This window comes from Opisthorchis viverrini (assembly GCF_000715545.1).
Source record: "Opisthorchis viverrini unplaced genomic scaffold opera_v5_54, whole genome shotgun sequence".
Taxonomy (NCBI): domain Eukaryota; kingdom Metazoa; phylum Platyhelminthes; class Trematoda; order Opisthorchiida; family Opisthorchiidae; genus Opisthorchis; species Opisthorchis viverrini.
Genome location: NW_008751711.1, coordinates 854,257 through 876,513, shown reverse-complemented (window position 1 = coordinate 876,513; position 22,257 = coordinate 854,257). Strand labels below are relative to the sequence as shown.

The window sequence follows — 22,257 nt, the reverse complement described above, 5'->3', positions numbered from 1 at the left end:
GAGTACTCCTGTTTTCTTGAGTGGGTCGCGATAAGCGCACTGACACATGCTAACATGCAAGCCGTTGTCGGGATAAATGGGGAGAAGAGGTTATTTTTTACTGATGCTGGAGCAGGCATATCGGTCAGCTGAAGAGGGAACCAGGTTGTTCACAGAGAGTGCGCGCTGTGGGAGGATATCGACTGAAGATTGGCGGATTTTCAATGAACCCGATACGAATTGGCAACAAGCCCGTGCCGCACGCGTTCCTGATTTGCTCAGACAAAGAACAGACAATTTTGGGGACGGCTTTCCTCAAGGAAACAGATTCCGTGATTGACCTAAAGCAGGGAAGCTGACGACAAGGTATGGCGCAATCGGGCATGAAGACTACCCGGGCGCAGCCATGAGTGAGCTGTGTCAGAAAATATCTGCCTTGTAAGTTACCGTCAGGACGGTCCGTGGTCGAGAAGGAGGTCCACAGACAGATGATGAAGAATGGCACAATCGAAGAAACTAAAAGTTAGAAAAGTTCCCCAGCTCTGCTTGTGAGAAGCGCGAGTAGAAAATACAGGTTTTGCGTGGATTTCCGGGGTCTGAATGAACTAACCGTGAATCGGTTTGTAGCTGTGGATTCGGTTGCAGAGGTTTTTGAATCCATTCAGCATTCTTGATATTTCACTGTTTGACTTGGGTTTTGGATACTGACAATGGGCTATCAAGGAAAGCACCGGGCGAAAACGGTATTTGCGGTTGGGACACACAATATCAATTTGGACGGATGCCGTTTGGTTTGTCCGGAACACCATTCACATTCTGGCGCTTGGTGCCCCGTTAATCGAATGGACTTTAGAATGTTGCCATGTTTGGTTACGTCGTCGAGCGAAATCGGAAATTCGAAGTGACTGGATAGGTACCTGAGGGCTTTTGAGCGTATCAAAGCGCGAATGTTGGTTCACGAACTGGCGGTCGAAATTCTCAAGTTCAGGGTGATTTACACCTTTGCAGCGGACGCTAGTGATCGCGGTATCAGTGCAGTCCGAAAGCAGAAGAATGGATTTATCACATATGCCAGTCGTGTTCCGGCTAATGCGAAACAGACGTACTTATCCATTGAGAAAGAATTTTTAGCGATCACTTTTGCGCAAGATAAATTGGCGCAATATCTGCTTGGACAAGTATTTCATTTCGAAACCAATCACAAACCCCGGAAAACTCGCGCGCTAGACACTACGGTTGCAAGAGTACGAAGCAGCAGTACCATACCCTCAGTAGCGTTTGCGCATTTCAATTGTCTTCAATAAATGGCTGAATTCCAAATCCCTTCAATTAGTAGATATTTATTTGCGCATATTTGTATGAGCAATGCCTCCTTCAAATGATCGATCGACGGGACTGCGGTAGCCTCAACCGGCATATGATAAGTACGCGGGTCCCACAGATGATTAATCGATGATGCTGATGAACGCGGCAAAAATTAGACTTAGATGGATGAATCTGATTCTCCAAGTAAACGAAGATAAGAATTATAAAAAAGTCGAGCATAGCACACACAGGCTGCGGTATGGTACTGAGAATGACCACAGCAAGTATGATCCTATATTTGCTTGCTGATAGCCTCATAACAGTTTGTCCAATTTATAGATGAAATCGCAACAGCAGAATAATAACTTAATCTTCCTGATTATTCAACACAATTATTCAATACACAAATAGTCAACTTAATCCAGGATATTCTTCGCGTGGTAAAAGAAGCTGAACCAATGATGTTATAACTATTATTCTACTTGCATTTTATCAAAACCGCGATTTGTGGAAGCATTGCAGTCACATTTATATGCGATATTCCATATTCACATATTCCCGGATAATGATTGAAGCAAACAGATTTTTGAATTTAACAACCGTTGTGATCAGTCTTTTGAAAATTCGTATAAATAGAAGTATAAAATAAAGTATCAACGAAGTAGCTCCAAGGAGTCGTGTTCTTCTGACATTTTGGATTAAACGGCGTATTGAATTGAGAAGGTTTTTGGCCACAAATCGAGGCGTTTTTAGACATCAACTGAAAACGATGGTACCATAAAAGCTTCATTAGTTGCAATCAAATGTTCTTCGGTTCTGTAAATAACCACAGATTCCTACCTGAAAACATCAGAGACGTGCAAAATTTGACAACCAATGAATACATAAAGTGACTTAAATAACCGTAAAATTGGTACATAAGTATCCTCTAGGTCAGTGGCGTCACAGATTATTTACCTAAAACCCTCAGATGGGCCTCAGCAGAAGGGGTAAAATAGATACGTTTTTTACCATTATACGCTATTCGCATTCTGATATACATCACAGGTTAACAAATTTTGCGGACCAATTGAGTGATCACGAAATTAACAGAAATATTTTCTGAACCGTAATCTCTTTCAAAAGTTGTTAGCAACTCACTGTCCCATCACAAAATATAACAGTTTTTTATCCTTCAGCACCCTACATTATGGTCAGCGGGTTGGTTCTAATTCCAAAATATTGGTAACGCGAAATATTTGGAAACCATAAAAATAAGTATTTTGCTGAGGGCATGCATTTGCCAGCAACACCATTTATTTGGAACATGCGAGGGAAATCCCGTTCAAAGATTCGTTTTTTTGTCTGTGTTTTATGTATGCGTATGGTGTAATATGTAACTGCCACAAAAGTGTTGCTACGGGGACGTGCAGTTTTTGCGCCTTCATAACGCAACTGCTAGATTTGAAGTAGGGTGCGTGTATGTTCCTGCGAGCCGCTTACGCGTTTCATTGTCCATATATTCATGAAAATTAACGGGCATCTTAGGCTGGAGTTACCTAATCCCCTTCCAACCCAGCTGGACAAAATTTGATCACGATACTGCATTGACAATAAGGCATTATCATGCAGGGCTATATTGATTTGTCTTCATTGCGAGATATCGATTTTTTACAACAAATTATATTGAAACATCTAGCAAAGAGTTGTAGGGTGTACAGTGCCAGCGTATTTTCTGGTTTCTGCTACACAGTAACATTTGCTTTCCTGAGAAATATGGTTGTCTTGATGTGTAAAACAAAAGGCGTCTTATTTAAATTATTTTTAGCTAGAACCCCCTGCAACTACATCGGGGAAGGGTGAATCTGTATAAAATTTGCGAGCACAAAATTTAATTACAATGCACTGTCGAAATTCGGACAACTCGCTGTGCACTTCAACCGATTTGATTCGAAATAACTCAATATCGAGGACGTAGATCTCCTGCATACCTCGTAATTTGCACTGAGATATGCAGTATGATCACACCGAAACTGCTATGTTCGATGGAAGACTTAGGCCGTCACATGAATTATTTTATCCGGTGTGCCTGACGTGCTACGGAACATCGTAGAGGGTGCTCCCTTTACCTAGTTTATTGCACCATACTTTCAACATTGAAAAAGCTGCACTCAAATTAAACTAATAAATTTTTTACAAGTGTTTGGTATGAAAGCTTGGAGATTTTTGGGAAAAAACGTTATTGTTTCTGGAACAAACGCGCCAGACAGATTATAGAAATTAGTTTTGTTTTGGCTCTTCAGTTGGAGATTCGAATTTGGGCAAAGGCAACGAACACGTGGAAATAGCAAAGCCAGCAGGGAAAGGTAAGTGTATGTCAGAATTCTCCCAAAACCCTGTTACCTTTATTATCTGCACGTGCTTCAGCCATCTATTGGTAATCTTAGTACTGCATACAAGCGAAAATCTATGCATCAAAACCTTCTTGTATGCTTAATCTAGCAGAAGTTTCCGCCACTCGATTGTTATGCACTAAGCCAACCCCCAACTTAATAGGCAATTAGCACATTAGCGATATTTCTGACCGCATGGTGCTTTGTCTTTACATATCGCGCACACAGTCGCTTGGTGGGACTGCCTCGTGTGTTGTTTATTTTAAATTTCGAATACATTTTCATATAATGTTCCCGCTGCGCTTTATATCTCCCGCCAAATCCAGTTGTCGTAATAAAAGTACAGGATGGCGTGTTGTGTGAAGATCGTCATTTATGCTTAGCTCACCTGAAAAAATACCCTGAATGTTCATTCAAGGTGGTCAATTCCAAACTGATAAGGTTTTTTATTACAACTCCGATAAATTTAGCAAAATTGTTTGTCACCAGAAAATTTGCTGGTTTTGGCCCATTAATATCTAACACTGTTTCTTATGTTCAGTGTGAGTACTTAATATCAACTTCGAAGACTTCTGTGATAAGCGCGCACAATTAACATCAGTGGGTTGCGAATGTCATAATGCTTGTCGGTGTGGTATGGAGGCAGATTTGAAAGCACCCATCTTCGTGAAGAACAACAGTTAGGAGTATATCTGCATAAGTTTCTATGACACTAGACTATGGTCCCTAAAGTGCGAAAATTACAGCAGTATATTGTCTTGTTTTAGTAGAAGATTTGGAGTTTATCCTCAACCTGAACACACAAGCTCCGAGTGCACGAACAAAAAACATGTTTAAGTAAAATAGTTGATAACTGAGACTTACTTGGTGGAGTATGGAGCTCTTTGCATACTTCTAAACATCAATCAAGACAGAGCACGAATGTGCATCCTAGGTTTAAGAACATTTAAATTTTCTGAGTAATCCTGTTGGTTCATTTCAATGTGCGAGGAGTCAAGCTAAACTCAGATTAGGTCATGAAAGACGGTAATTTTCGTAGAAAGTTGGGAGGCACGCACACGGGACGTTCATTTTAAAACAATATATTAATGCGTCTACTTAAGTCATAATGCTCATTCATCTTTTTCGAAGCACTTTAGGATCTTTTCTTGAATTCTTTGACATGAAACCTTGGAAACCATTATCATCAATGCAAACGTTATGTCGTATGTAGTTCTACCCATATCACAGTGACAGTGCTGCTTTTCCGCCCTGCATTGACGGATTTCACTGTCTATGTTACTGCATGCCTCAAAAGGTCGCGCACGGTTTGGGCATCAACGCGAAACCCAAACACTAGACGGATCATATAGCACGATGTTCATTTGAATCGCCAAGTTTGCAAAACAATGGTGAACAAGCATGTTGGCTACGGAGAATGTCCTGGTGTCCGCGATTAACATATATTTTGAAGTTCCAGGTTTCACAAAAATAAAACAACAACCATATTGCCCGTGGTAGTTATGACAACGCTCTAAAACACCAAGATCTCTGGGGCTACGATTAGCCGAAACTTTGTACTTAGGTAAAACGTGCATTTTTTAGGACCGCTCGTGCAGCAAATTTGGCTATCCAATATGTCCACAAGCTGTCGCAGACTGACAGACTGAAAATCTAAGCGTGGACACTCAAATGCTAGTTTTGCATCTACGAGATAATTTTTCAATTATAACGACTGAACCGGATATGAGCTGCGAGTTTGACAATCGAAGTTGTTCTAAGAATATATCATCAACCGCAATGGAGCATTCTTGCTTGTTCCTCCTCAGTGTACTGGTAAAAATAAGCGTAACTTGGTATTGATTAGTAATGTAGAAACTATCCTAACGGAAACTCACCTATACAACCAATCTCGTCACCACATGGAACTGTATTTGAAGTGAACTGAATTTATACTTGTCAAACCAAACAGGTTGTCTCTTGTTTTAAAGAATTATAAATTAGTTCGTAAAATGTGCTACTGGATTTTCTCCGGAAGTGATGCAAGTGACGTTGTATGCTACACCTGGGGATTTTGTACAGCACTACGTGTTCAACTTGTTGGATGCATTAGTGCCTACTGCAGAAACTTACTAATGCAGCGTATGAGAGCATCCTTCCAGCATTTGACTGCGAAAGAGCGTTGAAATTCAAAATTTGGACAACGTGTTAACTGTTATACGTACTTATAATACAGGAACAAACTTTTCGCCAATAAACCTGACAATGTATAGATGAAATACAACCAAAAGTTGAAGCAAAAGGCTTCTTTGCAATGATGATGTTTTTGAAACTTGACGGCGGTACTGATATAAGCCGTAAAACTAACAAGTGGCAACAAATATAATTACACGTTACAAACCAAAGGCTTAAGGTGAAATCTCTGCAAGCATTCGTTCTAATTGGCATCACCATAATGAAAGATTTTCTCTTTTGATTTTGACACGAAGTTGAGCAAAGAGTAACACAACCATTTGTAGTATGTTTGGACGTCGACACTGAGATGAATACCACTAAAATAAACAGAGTTGCCTGGTCATTTGTTTGAACACATCAGCATCTACACAAAAGAATAAACTTCGGAGTTGCATGGTTTGAGAAAATCCTTAGATAGGCTTGAACAATTATTTACACGGAAATTTAAATGTTAAACTGGTTTGTATTTCAGGGGCAAACTATAAGTTGTCCCAAAGTTCATTTTTTGTCCGCCAGATAAAATGCACACTAAAAGCAACAAGCCGATACTCGTCTACAAAACCTACTTCTCTTGTTTTCGTTGTCCCAGTAATACTCTAGAGACGTTTCAAAAAACAAACGGTTAACTCTGACTTCAATTATGTCATTTGGATTTTATTTTGCGCAATATGTTATAACTTGATACTGGTGCTGCATATCTACAGCCTAAAAGCGCAGAAGGAAGATTAGATGGCTATTCTCTGTGAATTTAACAGGATTACTGAGAAACATACATTTACGTCAATAGTTAGAGCTGAACAATGCAATATCTCAAAATTAACATCCTCTTGTTAGGTAAAATCCTTCTGGGCAGCGGAGGTATATAGTTCGCTCCTTTATACATCAATCGTATAAGTTTCAGAAGATTCAACCCACCTATGCAACGATTCCTCTCTTCAGTGTTGCACTGATCTGGTCAAACATGTATTACGTGGGTTAATAAAAATAATCATTTTGTCTTTAACACTTAGCAGTTTGGCAAAGAACTAGTGTTTGCACCTTGAGTGCATAACGGATACATAATATATACTTTAAAATACGGTAATCAATAATACCGTGTAAACGATAATTCCAAACATACCGCGACAAAGCTCAACCTTGCGCACCTCTGAAACTGCAAAGTACGTTTTGAATCAAGTCTTTACCGAAATAATGACGGTTTCAAAATCGCGAAAGCTATCATAGGGAATGCCTTTAGAGTGACCGTACAACTAAGATGACCCTACGCAAAAATATCATGCATCACCGCCCTCATTGAAGTCCCTATTAAATTGATTAGAGGGTTTGTACCAGCCTAAGAGGGAAAATGGTCGGAAAATTCAAGTTTTTCGGAGTGAAGAATTCCATGCTCGCTGGATTTGTGCGTTTAGTTTGATGGAGTAGATGTCATGCACACCTATTATCTATTGTATCGAGCGTAAGATTATTTTTGATCAGATGGAACATGACCAATAAAAACTGTGATTTGTAAAGAAAAAGAAATTAAGTTACGCCTGAAGATATCTCAATGCGTCATCTAGCGAAACGCTTACAGGCGACGGCCGGCAAATTAAACCAGTTACTGAAGGTGGATAGTCGGATTCAAGAATACAATATTCAAAAGATTTTATCCATTGTATGTTGGTTATTTTTAACGTACTGTCATCTTCGTGCGGATCGCTTCCGCATTTTTCTGTCGACGAAATTCATTGGCTTTAAATCACCGACGATGAATAATGGAATTCTAGTATTTTTTCAGTTTTAGAGGACAAAATTTGACACAAATAATAATGACATTATTCATCGCATCCAGTCACCTCTGCCAGAGACTGTTAATGCAAATTTCAAGGTTTAATGGATTATCGCCAGTTTGTGTCAGAATGAACGCACAGTGTGCGTATAAGAAACAGCAAACACAATGAGCTATGCTGATATAAAGTAAAGATAAAAGGATTTTTCAACGCATGTCTGGCTCATTAAATTGCTGTAGGCAATCAGACTACATGGTAAATGAATGCATCAATTCTGGCAGCTCCTCCTGATCACCAGTGGCAAAGAAATTATCCAAATTTCACACGGGAAAAATTCATAAGTCTACAAGAAGCGTTGTCTTACCCATGCACAAGAAGTATGTCGGGATGCTTCTCGCAGAGCAGGCATTTACTAAAACCGAAAGTCAAAGCATACGAATCAGTATTGATTTATTTGGGTGGTCTTTTCATCGGTAGTATAAATAACTTGCTTAGGGCAAGCGAGATAATCAATGAAAATAAAGCCATGCTCTCTGATAATCCAGCGTTCGTCGGGGTTTGTCCATTTATTTGATTCGTTTTAATTTATATCATTTTTGAGGGCCTTGAATTATTTGACCAATGATGCGATCGACACAGATGAACATACAACCAATTCGTAGTTTGAAGTAAGGAAGTACCAAACGTCTTCCCTTTGTCACAGATATTTTCGACTGTTTTTTTTAATTTACGAGAACATGTTTTGTAGGTTACGCGCTACACAAACGACTCAGCCTCCGAGAAATAGTGTGAAAAAACCTTATATTTATTCATTTTTTCATATTCGAGTATCTATTTTTTGGCGTCAAGTAGGCACAATGTACAGCGAAAAGATTTTCGATCATCTAAAAATAATTATCCGTGTGCGCTAAATGACAGCAACATGAGTCTGTCTAAGAATACGCAATTCAGTGAATTATTTCGGGAATTCCAGAGGTTTGTTGTCTCGATATTTGCCATTTCGTATTTCATTTTTCATAGGATTTTAGCACCACTAATTTCATCGTTTTGCAAAATCGCAACCCAAACGTTTGATGTTGGTGATGCATATTTTGATCTTTAGTCATTTCTTACATAACTGAATGGCAAAAAATTGCGAAACAATTTTGACAGGCAAACAGCGTTATTCGTTCTACTTATCCACAATCTAATTTACTGCGTAAAGAAATATAGATAAGGTTTTTAACTCTAGCCGTTTTGACAAACGATGCTACACACACAAGACTAAACCAAATAATGCCAAAACTCTGGATACTGCAAATTGCGACATGATATATAATATCTGCATCTACAGTGATGTAATGATACAAAGGCATATCCATCTACGTGGATGCGTCGCAATGGCCGCCAATCTCATCCCACATCTGACGCAATGCTAAAATGTTATAGGGCAACAGGAGTAACGCAACATTCGGCAAAGATATAAGAGAAAATACTTGTGATAAATTTGCGTGAGCTGGTTAATAGCCTTATGCAGTGATCCTTGGGCATTTCGTATGGTGGAGTTCATCAGTACACTGTGCAAACAATGAAAGCCTTTTTAGCTCGGCAAACTATCATAAATATTAGAGTTAACTGGATTCCCAGGAAGTTATGAGCTAGGGCGATATATTTTCGCAGCGAACCAGTAAAACAGTTTGACAATTGGAGCATTTTCGCGAAGTTAGTTAAAATGAGGCTAGCGAACCTGAGTTAACGCAACTTTAATTGCGTGTTCAATTCATTGGTGGCGACGTTGAGTATTTTTTTACAATCGCCCCAAACATATCGGTTCTTCAGGAAATTTTATCCGACCCGCTTCACGTGTTTACTTAGTTGTTAACCCACCTCACTACAAAAATATATCGTATGAAACGAGTTAAGCCATTATTAAAACCGTTAGCATTCTTTTACAGTCATCAACCCGAAGAACGCAGACGAAAGCCACTTTACCGGTGGCCTTACAAATACGCACTTATGATATAGTGGTTTACTCTTTCTCACAGATCAACCAATCGAACGACAGTCAAGATACACTTTCTGATTCACACGAATCCATTTTATCTCATGAAAAATTGTTAGCAATTCGTAAGCTTAGTATCCCCTATTGAATATCAACCCCAATAAAATTCGATCATTCTTTTGTCGTTGAACCTCACAATATACATTTTTAGCAGAAAAATGAGTTGGATTTCTTTGTGTACCGTAACTGGTCGAATTTTTTGTCTGTGAAATGGCGTTACCATATTGCGGTTACCTTGACTGTTTTTGGGATAGTTACAACCGACCCGTAGATGCTCCTTGGTACTCCTGTTTTGGCAAGATAAGTTCCGAGTGTGCGACCATTTTTTTTCATATGATTGTTGATATGCTTGCCCAGATAATGAGGAAATTACATTCGTTGCGTGCTGGAAACGGTAGTTTATCGTTGACATTTGGTTGCTACCTCTATGCACGCTACATACAATTTCAACCAACCACGCTTCACGTCGTGGTGAGCTATCTAATTCTATTTGATTTTTTTTTGAATTATCGAGTTTTGCGCTACCGACATACTTTATTTGACCCCGAACTATTGGTGATCGGCCTGGACAAGGTAAAGAATGTGTTCCGAGTGATGAAACCGTAAAATAGCTGTGGGTCAGTAGGTGGTATTTTGTAGTAATACAACCTGACCAATTCACCTTCTGCAAGTCACCTATACTCGGTATCACATTTGAAATAAATGTAACTTGTTGAACACAGCTAGTTTCTTCATCTTTGGGGGAAAGTCTTACTTTTAGCTTGAGCCGGAATCATTTTCAGTAACATATGCTAGAAATCGGACAAATCGTGGGAGCAGATTTGTTGCGACTATTCTCAAGATCTCATTAAGCTTTTCCAGTATCTTCTGTAAAACTATGTTTTAATAACAAGGATCATTTATCATTTTAGCCCATATTGCTGTTCGATTCATCAAAAAATCCGATGCAGAACGCACTGGTATAGTGATAATCTTTAACACGTTTCAGAAGAAAAACATTTTTTCACCTTATTGCTTTCATGTTTTTGTAAGGAACCAAAGGTTAAGGCATGATAAGGCTGCCAAAAGACGCAGTCAAACAAAATCAAAAAGATCATCTTGGGGATTGCTCTCACCTGAAGAACAATTGTACAAGTATCGGCATTGGTATTCAAGTTTTGAAAAAGATACTAAAAATATTTCATCGGTCTAAAGCGCGCCCTGGCGAGCATTTGACATGCCTTACCGGTGGTTCAAATTTCAGTGTGAGACCTTTTGCTAACGTGCACAATTTTGCGCGCGTGGGAAGATTTTTTTCGAAATTATCGTAGGTTCTTACTTGATGAACAAAAACAAATAAGCAACGAGCTAATGTTCAACAGCTAAATTACGTTCTCTTCATTAGAGCCGCGTTTTAAATTCAAGGGGCGCTAAATGGTGACCGTCAAGACTACATGTTTTTCACATTGACTTTTGTAGAAGTGATTTCCAAGATCATTGTTATTTATTGTGGTTTTGTAGCCTACATAACATTTTGGCTGCATCAGTTAAACGTCCGTAACAAGCAAAATCTGACACACTTTGCAAACCGTCTTTTATAAATTGTCAGTTTTAAGACCACACAGTTGTCGTCACCACCAACCCTCACTAAATTAGGAGCGTGTTTGCACTGTTTGCACTGAATTGTGAGGGTTGGTGAAGTTTTCCAGGTGATAACCTTGGTCATTTTGAATGTTAAGTCTATTAAGCTGTGCAACATCATCTAGAACACTCTTGCGCTAAACACCAGAGCTATTTAGCATTTGAGTTAGGCAACATGTGACATCCCAGTTAGCACTAATGATTTGCGCGTCTAAATAGGTACATGATCAACTATTTATTTGCACATTGCATGTTCTAATGAAGTGAGTTCAAAATGTAACATAGGTGATCTGGCCTCAACATATGAGTCTCGCTAAATCATCTGTGTGCCAACGACCCGAATCGATATACAACTACATTTTAGTAAAGTAAATCTATTTTTCACTTTTTGGGCGTTCTTATAAAGTTAGTGGATACTGGCTTAAGGCGATCAATTTGTAAGATGTTCAGAGTGAAAATGTCGGTGCACACTATTTCCAATATACAAAACGTGGGCACCTCCTCATCATGGCATCCAGTCACCGGACACGACTGTTTGGAAAATTTATGCTCTATTAAGGTCAACAGCAGTGAACCAACCGTAAACACGCGTCTCTCGGGGAGTCATTCATACATATCATGGAAGAATGTTGTTCAAGTAGTTCGGGTTATTGTCTCCGTTAACTATTCAGGCGCAGAAATGACGAGGTCCTTGGGCGGTTCCCTTGATTATGATTACGCTGTTAGGCGGATTATCTGCCTTCTGTTTTTGATTCGAAAATTTGTTGCTGAGCTTGCTGTCTTGTTTTCAGGCAGAACAGACAAAGTGTACAATAACTTCATATTTCTCATTCTTTACTGTCAAAAATAAATGACAGAAGCCCTGGTTAACCAAGGATTAAATCTACGCCACCGAGCTACAGCTACGTTTGTATTAAACGGATTTAAGTAACATTTGCTGGCCCTCAGAATGATTTGGTTTGCCTCCTCATCACACACCATGTGCAGATTCCAATTTATTTGTCTAAATAGAAATGAATTAGCAGACGTTCTGTTATATTATAGGGCATCCAGTATATCTTGTGATATCAGATGGTCGTGGTTCCAACAGTCTTATGGGTGACTTGCATCTCATCATGCTTGAGGTTAATGTAAGCGGGAATGTGACCTGTATTCTGATTTCTTCTGGCAGGCTACTTCAAGAGCGGCTGGTTTTTGCTCTAGTCTATATTCACCACTGCAGCTTATTCATATATATATATATACCGGTTTATGCCGCATGGTAATTCTTCTCCTTGCTTACATTGATAGCTTACCAACTTATCTGGAGTATTCAGTAAGCTTAAAAACCAAAGTTGAATTTGTGTTCAGACATTTGGTATGCTTTCAATACATTCCAAAATCTGACACATTCTTAAGCATCACAGACTGTTCTGCTAGCTATAATTTGCAAACAAAAGCAGAGCGACGACACCACACTTAAAAATACACCCAATATATATCAATGGCTCATTAATGGGATAGCGAGTGATATTCTCAACTTTGCACGTTAGAATTATCGATTGTAGACATGCGATGACCATTTAGTGTCATAAGGATTACTTTACTAATAACCCGGACGAATATGGTCGAGGCCGAGCACATGGTCAGAGTGATCTGACTTGCGTGGCATATATACACGTATGTATTATATTTATATTTTTAATTCACTGCAAGCGTGTCCGGAACATAGTCTTGAACGGAATGCAAATACTTTCAGAATGAACACAGACCATTTTCTCACTGACATTTCCGTGAAATGGTAAATTAAATTTACGCTCACCTTACAATTGAAAGCTCAGGATAGCTGACAAGGCGTACTCGAAATCAAGCGACCTGTTAGAAATATGGTTGCAGCCTTGTACAGTATCGCCTGTTTTGCCTGAGTACGGCCACCATCCTCCGACGGTATTTCACAGAAATTCAAACTGAGGACTCAGTATCTCACATGGGCAGAACTCATGATCTAGCACATGGTGCGTCCCGGTAATGCGCCTATACATGTAATGAGAAACGACAAGGCAACGTTGCACCCTCACTGCTATAGAATAAACGATAAATCGACTGATAAATTTCTATGGGGAGAAAGCTTATCAAAATGAATTAAGTATTCGATGAATTTCATTGCTCGAATCACCTTGTTGAGAAAACTGTAATAATACAAGTTTTCTTCCTTAAAATATCTAACCATATTCTTGAAGACATCTTCCAGAAGATCAAAACATTGCAGATTGGCCCGAATTTTTATGGGCGTGGAGAGATTTCGATACCATATGAATTATCGTATTCGTAAATGAATTTCTTCTGAGTATCTGGCAGCCTCAAATTTAGCAGCTTGAAACATCTGCGATTCCCAGCGCCGATTTGTTTAGAAACAGTTGTGAAACGCTGTAAACCAGTCCACAGTAAACTTCATATCGCGGCTAAATTTTTCAGCCTGACTAATTTACATCGAACTTCACATCACCCTAAATTACGAGTGCGGTATAACAAACGTAGTCGCTGTGCGGAATGCAACAGCCTACTGTGGTGAATGGGTTTGATAATATGTCCCCATTTCATGGGGATATTACAGCTATTCAAATTTGAATATTTTCCAAATCAAATCCTGGAAACTGCATGACCACACATGTTTACTAGAATATTTTATCCATTCTGCTTTAATGCAAGCTGGATGCTTGGATTTAGGTGGATCTCTCCCATAGGTCCTAAAGGAGGTGCAGCAATTATGTCCATATTCACAACGTTGTCGAGACACTTTTCTTGAGAACCAAGCTACTAAAGCCAGGACTCTTAGTGTAAAGGCCGTTCTGATCTGCTCAAGCAAGTAGAGAGCGGCGGTAGCCTTTGAGAGAAAAGAACGGTATCGCTGAGTTTGATAAATGTTTTCACGAGAATAAATCTTCATAGCTCATCTACAAATCACCATATCTTCGATTGTGCATTCAAAAGTGCCATTAACTTACTTTTCGAGGCTCTGGGTGTTTTGCCATTATTATTATGCATTTCGTACAGACTTTTGATATGCACCGCTGGTTCGTTCGTTCCAATGACAATGAAACTGCGGTCCAGAAATTCCCCTTTGTTGTGAACTCGTCAGATTAATTAAAACAGGACAACAGGACGAAGTTTCATTTGAAGTTGTGGTTATAAATCTGCCGTCTAAATTTGTGGTATGTTAATTGGGACAGTGAGTTACTGAGGCTAAACGCGTATTTTTGCCCAGTAATATTGCACGGTGCGCATTCTGAGAGTATCGCCACGTGTGTAAATCTGTCATATACGTGAGCGGAATTATAAAATTATCCGGACAGTTTGCCTGTGAAGCGACGGTGAGGCAGTCGTCGGGGCCCGGTGTGCTCTGCTCATTCACATCAATATAATTCCTTAACAAATATTACTGTGACACGTAGGAAAAAGTGAACTGTGATTACACCGGATTTTTTTTGCTAATATTGCATACATTCAACCTTCCACGGTAAAGGAGTTACCGCATGATGGCCTGCTCAAGCACCACATCGAGCAAGTGGGACGCAGATACTTTGTCAACGCAGGATGAGCGTATATTAGTTCTTATGCCTAGATATCCGAACTTTTCAGTGCGCCAGAGAATGAAAATTTCTAGGCCGTCTAAACATTTATACACTTCCGAATGCCCGATTTATGCGGATATATGCAGCTTAACACACGAAGCGGTAACACATTATGTGTTCGCGCGTCGATCGATAAGCACGCCTCCAAGAGGAATGCTCAAACAGGTAGCGCCATAGATGCTTGAAATTTGCCGAAGCAGTTTGCGGTTGTGTAGAAAACAACCTGTCACGACTCAAGTTTGTTCAATTGTCCTCACTTGTTTCTTGAGGCCACAATTTTGGTGAGTTCACAGCAGAGCGCGGTACATTGGCCTTTAGCCCCCCGAGACACCCATTGGCACTGAATCTCTTTGGCCATCTTAGACCAAGAAATCCGTGGTGTAAAACGCGAATCGTGCTTGTTCCCATTACTTCACAGTTTCACGCTGGATGGACGAAAAATTCATCATGATCATGTGTGCACGCTTGTCTAATAGAGCGCAATTCAAGTTTGCAATAAATAACTTGATGTTGTTCATTTGGGTCGTCCGACACAATTCCCGCCCGAGTGGCGCCACGACGCCACACGTGAGGCGTATAGAGGTAGGTTACACGATTCGTGGATTGCATGCTCCAATGGCTTTGGTTTGGGAAATCGTTCTATAAATATATCATGTGATTCAAGTGCCCAACGTTGCCCACTATTGTTGGCGACATACGATCATTTCCTTGGATGACCCTGTAGACCTATTTTGCCAAATCTTGACACGTGTTTACTCTCTTGTAAGCGACCCGCAAGACAGGAGTGCGGAGTGATTAAATTTTGTGAAAGCTTGTTTGATATATTTCCGTGCCAGATATTTTACACAAAAACTGCCTGTATTTGGTGACTGCACGAAACGCGCGACACAAAGTATATTGACCTAAACATGCTGACCGCCATATAACATTTGAATAAATAACTCAATTTAGCGTGAAATTTCGCCCCTACAATCAGTCGCATCAATTCAATATATGACTCATAAATATCGTAGCGTTTAAAATTTCTCGTTCACATTGCATGTGCTTGCGCTCTGTTTAAACAAACGCGAAGTGTTGGAACACTTCCTCGTAATCAGGCTGATGCCACGCATGTGCCATAAAATTTCGTTACACCGCTGGGCAACTGCTGTTGTAACTTTGCTGTCTGAGGACAAGAGGTCATAATGCGAACAAAATATCTCACACTTCAACAATTTTTATAGATAAATGCGGCGTTGATGTGATAAAGAAAAATAAAGATGTGTAACACGTTTATTCGTAACGTAACAGTTTGGAATGAAATCTGTGAAAAAATGTTATAATATCTGATGGGACATCTCAGATATCACATCACCGTGCAAAGCGAGAGGTTCCTATCACATAATGCATCTTACGTTCTCTGAACGTCATGATTACGGTGCTCCTAGATCCTTCCAAACTATCAATAACATAATTTTGGTATACAGATGAAGGCAAAGTGCAATTATACATGAAATATATTGGAATTCACAATACTGGCATGTAGCGAAGTTGAAGTGCTTTACTATTTTCCAGGAAGAGAGGTGCCCCCCACACTTAACGATGTACGAAAAACAACGAAATAGATTATTCAATTTCTTTGAAAGTTTGCAACATATTCGCGTTTTTCTTCGCAGCTGGTAAAATAAAATATACTGGTAGATGATATTTATGCGTTTTCACTTGGGTATATTTTACTCACATTTTAATAGTCAGTATGCGTATTATCGTAATAAACGGGATTATTCGTGTGAGGAGAAAAAATCAATCTAACATAGCGGAAGACATCTGGAAATATACGCTTACTTGGAGGGGTATGCAAGAGACGGCAAAACCCTGCATATTGTGCATTGCCAGAAGGCAAACAGTGTAGTGCTTTACCCGTTAATTTGACTACTATTTTTTCAAGGTCAAATGGAGAACCTGTTATATATATTGAATACAAAATCCAGCTGCGACGATCGGGAGCATGCGAAACCCAATTCCTTCAGCCAATACCTCAGCCAGCTAACTTTGGTACGAAATCAAAAATGCTTCTCGGGAATAGAATGTACTCTACACTAGACACTGTCGAAAACCAAACGTCCCTTGAACTTGTTTCATTACAAAAAGGCTTCCGTATTCTCGTTCTATAATACGCTGTTAGGCTGCTGGTGAAAATGAGGACATTTAGAAAATATGCATGAATCTTGTCATGCAAGCTGAATGGTCCACAGGGTCATTTCAACTTCATGTGATACTTGGAATATTCAGACAAGAAATATGACTCTAACACCTGGATCCTGTTGCTCTGAGTAGATGTCAGTACCGCAACCGGATGGTTTTCACGGATGAGGAAAAACTCTGAAGTCTAATGTAGGTTAAATATGTTTGGTAGCCCAATTTCTAATAATTACCTTGAAATCTACTTATCCTCAAACAATAATTAGTATCCAAAGTTGAGCAGAGATTTCTACTGGCAGGAATATCAGTATATTTAGATCGAGTCCATTATATCACGCTTTATATTGCAAAGAGGAGCTAGCTTCAAAACTGTTTCTTAACCTCACCCCTTCGCCTAATGTGGTCGCACTTTCGTTGTTTTCATCTCCGTCTTGGTTAATTAAATATTAACCTGAACGAATAAGCGTAACCGTACATTTTCATTTGTTGGAGTGCTTTGCAACTCAAGCTCACCTAGGCATTCAGCATCGTCACCGCAGCGAACTGTAATTCAAATTGAAAGAAAATGCCGTTTTCTTTAAAAAAATTTATCCATAGAAGAATGACTAATGCAGACGCCCCGCAAGTTTAGCAGAGCTTCTTTTGTATTGAGGTTAGATACCATATAGTCTTCATTTTGTACCGTCCGCAGTCAGCGTATGCTTTTTTTACATGCATCAACAAACGAAGCTCACCAATACAGCGGTCTAGAGCATCTCTCCAGCATTTACCTGTGGTTTACGACCAAAAGTTAGAGCCAGTTTTCAGAAATATTGTTCATTAAATAAATCTGAATGATCCTAATTTCTGATAGTGAAACGCTCACATTACTAAACAGCTTTGAATGATTTCTAGAAGACATCTAATAGTGTCATAGCGCTTGTCGTTAGCACTTACACGGATACTCCTTTCGCTATTTATATTGGCATGCTACTTGGCTTTTTACATAATATGTGTGATATTACCAAAAACATTCTCTGACTCGTCAAAGAGGCAAACCTAAAGCATCAACACGGGGGGCTATTTTGAAAAAGGATTGAAGAAGATAATTTATTTGATACAATCAGCGTCTTTGGAAATTCCTGGATGAGGGGAATTGCCTCACGGTAGTTTCGTCTGCATTCCAGTCTCATTCTCGATTTTTGCACGGCACAGTTCCTGAAATATGCTCAAAATTCCGAGTCACTGACCCCGGTAATCGGTAAATATAGGACGTTCTTTGACATGCTGCGCGGGTGACGATGGACGCTCTTTCAGGGAACACTCAAGCAAAATTAAGGAAGTGATTTAGTTGGTCTGTGGAAGTAGAAGTAAACTTTCCACGTTCTTGTGTGCAAGCTAGAGCAGAAGCGCAACCGTCGTGTGAGTTGAGATAACTTCTCATAGTAAATTGAAAACACCAGATGAGAAATGACACTGTGGTCTTACGTTTCTGGCCTTCGTTATCCTTGTGTTTTCCTTAAATTGAATGGAATATACAAGTTAGTTCGTGTTTCATACAGCACTTATATGAATGGCCTTTTGGGAACAATTCCATTTTTGTACCATCCGCTTATATCACAATTAGGCCTCGCAGGGGAGAACGCAATGCTGCATGGACTCCTGGTGCATTCAAGCAAAGCCCGATATGAGGCCGAACAGTCTGCTTCATATTTATTTTGTTCAACTGGATTACGGTGTGAGGAAACATGTCTAGTCCAAAAATATTCTAGTTAGCTAAGTTATGACAACTGAAATATTAAGCTATCAGTTTCAAGAGTAAACGTGACCATAAAATTACGACTCAGGTGGTTCGCGAAGATAAATTATGAACCATAAGGATATCTCTTTGCAGGTCAATCAGGGTAACGCAAAAATGTTTGGCAGCTCTAACTTTTCCTTAAATAAATGTATCTCTGACATTCGCCTACCGATGCAGCGATACTTCTCTTCCCTGTTGCATCGATCTGTAGATGGAAATGTTTCATGTGTCAGTTTGAAATTTATTGCAGCTTAATGAAACTAGCTTGTATTTAGATTTCGCTCACTCTTCTGTGAAACACCTTAAAACCGTGGTTTCCTAGCACCTTCCTGTAGGCACGGATCAGTTGATCAATAATCACTAATCATCATGCTGATATCTCCAAGTTTGCACCATGAAAAACAAATCCCCAACAGAATGGCAATAAATCTGACGGGAAGGTCGCGGCGTGTGGCAAGTAGCGATCAAAAATATAATGCATAAATCGACGGCAAGCTTACCTCGGCAGAATTCGACTTCACGAAATTCCACGACTACAACGCGGGAATAAAATTCGATTTGATTGATTTTTTTTGAGCTCCTGGTTATATATACCTGCGCATTTTAAAACAAATTTATCAAATAAATTTTGGCGAGAAGGTTTACCTAAATAATGTTTCACAGTTCCGTGGCAAATTAGCTAAATAGATAGTTTTGTATTCGGCAAAAAACCCGAGAGTTATACACAAAATTTAATAAGAACATACTGTTATCTTCGTGAGGATCTTGCCCACAGGCTTCTATTAAGGACAACCCCAAAGAAAGTAAATCACGGCTGTCAAATATGAACAAATCTGCTTAAAAATTTCATCTTTTGCAAAATCGATGATACTGCCACTCAGCGTTAGCTAGCAGTCTAATGGAACGCGCCATGTACGTTAGAATGCAAGAACGTAACGCCGCAAATGACGTGTGCAATAACATTGCATTTGTTTGCGTCCTAGCATATGAGGAGGGTAATCACTGTGTTACAGAATGCACGTCATTGTATTGATCAGTTACCACCAATTAGAGTGCTTTTTTAGGAGTTAATAAAGCGTACATATCAACAACATTTTTGCTTATAGGATTTCGTAACAATGTTTGGAATAAAATCGACATATGCTTCACATTTTAAAGGAAAAACGTCGCTAGTGGTAACACGTGAGAGCAGATATATTACACACCCATACACAAGTAGTATTCTGGAATGCTCCTCGCCAGAATTTCTTTCACTAGAATATAAAATACAAGCGCAGGACTAAATTGTAACATTTTTGCAAAACAGTGACCTGTGCCTCATAAAATGCTTACGTAGGCCAATGGCGACGAATATGAAATATATTGCCATGTGTTTTGGTACTGATAGGCCGGAAAATTAACATACTCTGCACATTTATACTGATCTCCATCACCTTGAAATAGAAATGCAAACAGATCAACAGCCACGTGATCAAAAACCAATAAACTCACCCGAGCTACCAATATTTCAACAAATTACCAACTACTTCGGGCGTTCCACGCTCAAAACAGCCCGTCTATGGGAGACTTTCGCCTGCCGACAAGCCTACACGCGACAACAGCTCTACTTCCTCCATGAATGCCTGCGCAAACACATCTTCCCACGTAGTGTAACCTACCGACCGCCAATAAACCATCCACAAGATTGGGTAATAGCTAGACAGAATGGTAGACGAATGGTCAGACTTATGATTACAGACGCTCACAACCGCATTAGAAAATACGAGAGAATAGCCAACGGACATAGGGAAGCCTGCTTGAGGAAAATAGGACCAGATCTCATGGAGCAACTTAGCATGGCGGTAGAACGAAGAGTTTCATCCACTGCTAAAAACAAGAAGGCTCATCTAGATAGCTAATTCTCAAGGCTGTTTAGAAATCAGGAGTGGGAAAGTAGTCTTACTGAAGCCTGGATAAGGAATCTGTCCAAAAGCCTAGAAGCAGCAATCTCTTGGACTCGACGAAAACGCTCAGCAGCAACTTCGTCAAACTGTCGTCCCAGCCATCGCACGCAACAAACCACTCCACTCACTTTCCGGCAAAGAAAAAGAAGCAATGAGCAAGTTGAAGAGGGATTAAGACATCGTGATTCTACTGGCAGACAAGGGACGCCTAACGGTGATCATGGACAAACCGGACTACATCAATAAAGCAAAGGCACTACTCAACGACACAACTACGTACCGCCGCTTAGAACGCGACCAAAGCAAGCAGCTAGCAAGCAAAATCAATAAGAACTTGAAGCAACTCCAAGATCTCCACAAGATTACAAAAGAGGAATATTGGAGAATGAGAGCTCGTGATTCGGCCATTCCTCGCTTCTACGGACTCCCAAAGGTACACAAAGAATCAATACCTCTCCGGCCAATTGTATCACTTCCTGGAACAGCGACCTACAATCTTCCTAAAGAACTATGGAAAAGTTTAAAGCATCTCATCGGTGGGTCGCAATACTCAATCAACAATGCGGGACAATTTTTGGAGAAACTAAAACACGTAAGCATCGATCAGGACGAAATAATGGTTTCATTTGATGTCAGCTCACTATTCACGTCTGTAGATCTCGATTCAGCCAAGACAACTGTGGCCGAATTATTGGACAACAACGACACGCCAACTGGATCGCTGGAGAAGGAAGACCTCTGCAGATTACTCGACTTATGCCTGATCACACATTTTGAGTTCAACGGAGAATATTATGAACAACTACGAGGGACACCAATGGGATCGCCGATTTCAGGATTCATTGCAGAAGTCACAATGCAGAAATTGGAACAAATCGTGTTGCCCGATATAAATCCCAAAATATGGGTTCGTTACGTGGACGATACATTCGTGATCATCAAAAGAAGCGAACTGCAACGAGTAATCCAACTGCTAAACAACGTCTTTGACGACATCAACTTCACAACTGAAGAAGAAAACAACGGAAAACTGGCGTTCCTGGACGTCCTTGTCACCAGATTGCCGAACGGACAGCTACAAACTGAAGTCTACAGAAAGGCGACACATACGGACCAAATCCTCAGCTACCACAGCAACCATCCAAATTGCCACAAACAAAGCTGCGTTCGGACACTTTTCAAGCGGATCGAGACACACTGCAGCACAACAGAATCCAAGATCAAAGAAGAAAAGCGCCTATACAGATTGTTTCAGAAAAATGGATACCCGAGGAATTTCATCTGGAGAACACTCAGGAAGCCAAATACGATCGATGCAACAGGACAAAATGCAAGTAAGCGAGTCACACTCCCGTACATCAAGAACACCGCTGAAATGACGGCAAGGCTCTTACGACAGCACAATATATTGGTCGCTTACAAGCCTGCGAGCACTCTAAGGA

General features: G+C 40.0%; 1 protein-coding gene across 1 annotated transcript; it reads left to right on the top strand.

Annotated features, from left to right (window-relative positions):
* Positions 1–926: 926 nt before the first annotated feature.
* Positions 927–20,770, top strand: T265_03724 (hypothetical protein; the record flags this gene model as incomplete). The annotated part of the gene is made up of 4 exons (XM_009168271.1): positions 927–1,157; positions 3,092–3,122; positions 3,567–3,629; positions 20,316–20,770. 4 exons carry the CDS (start codon positions 927–929, stop codon positions 20,768–20,770), a joined length of 780 nt encoding a protein of 259 aa, XP_009166535.1.
* Between the last annotated feature and the right edge of the window lie 1,487 nt (positions 20,771–22,257).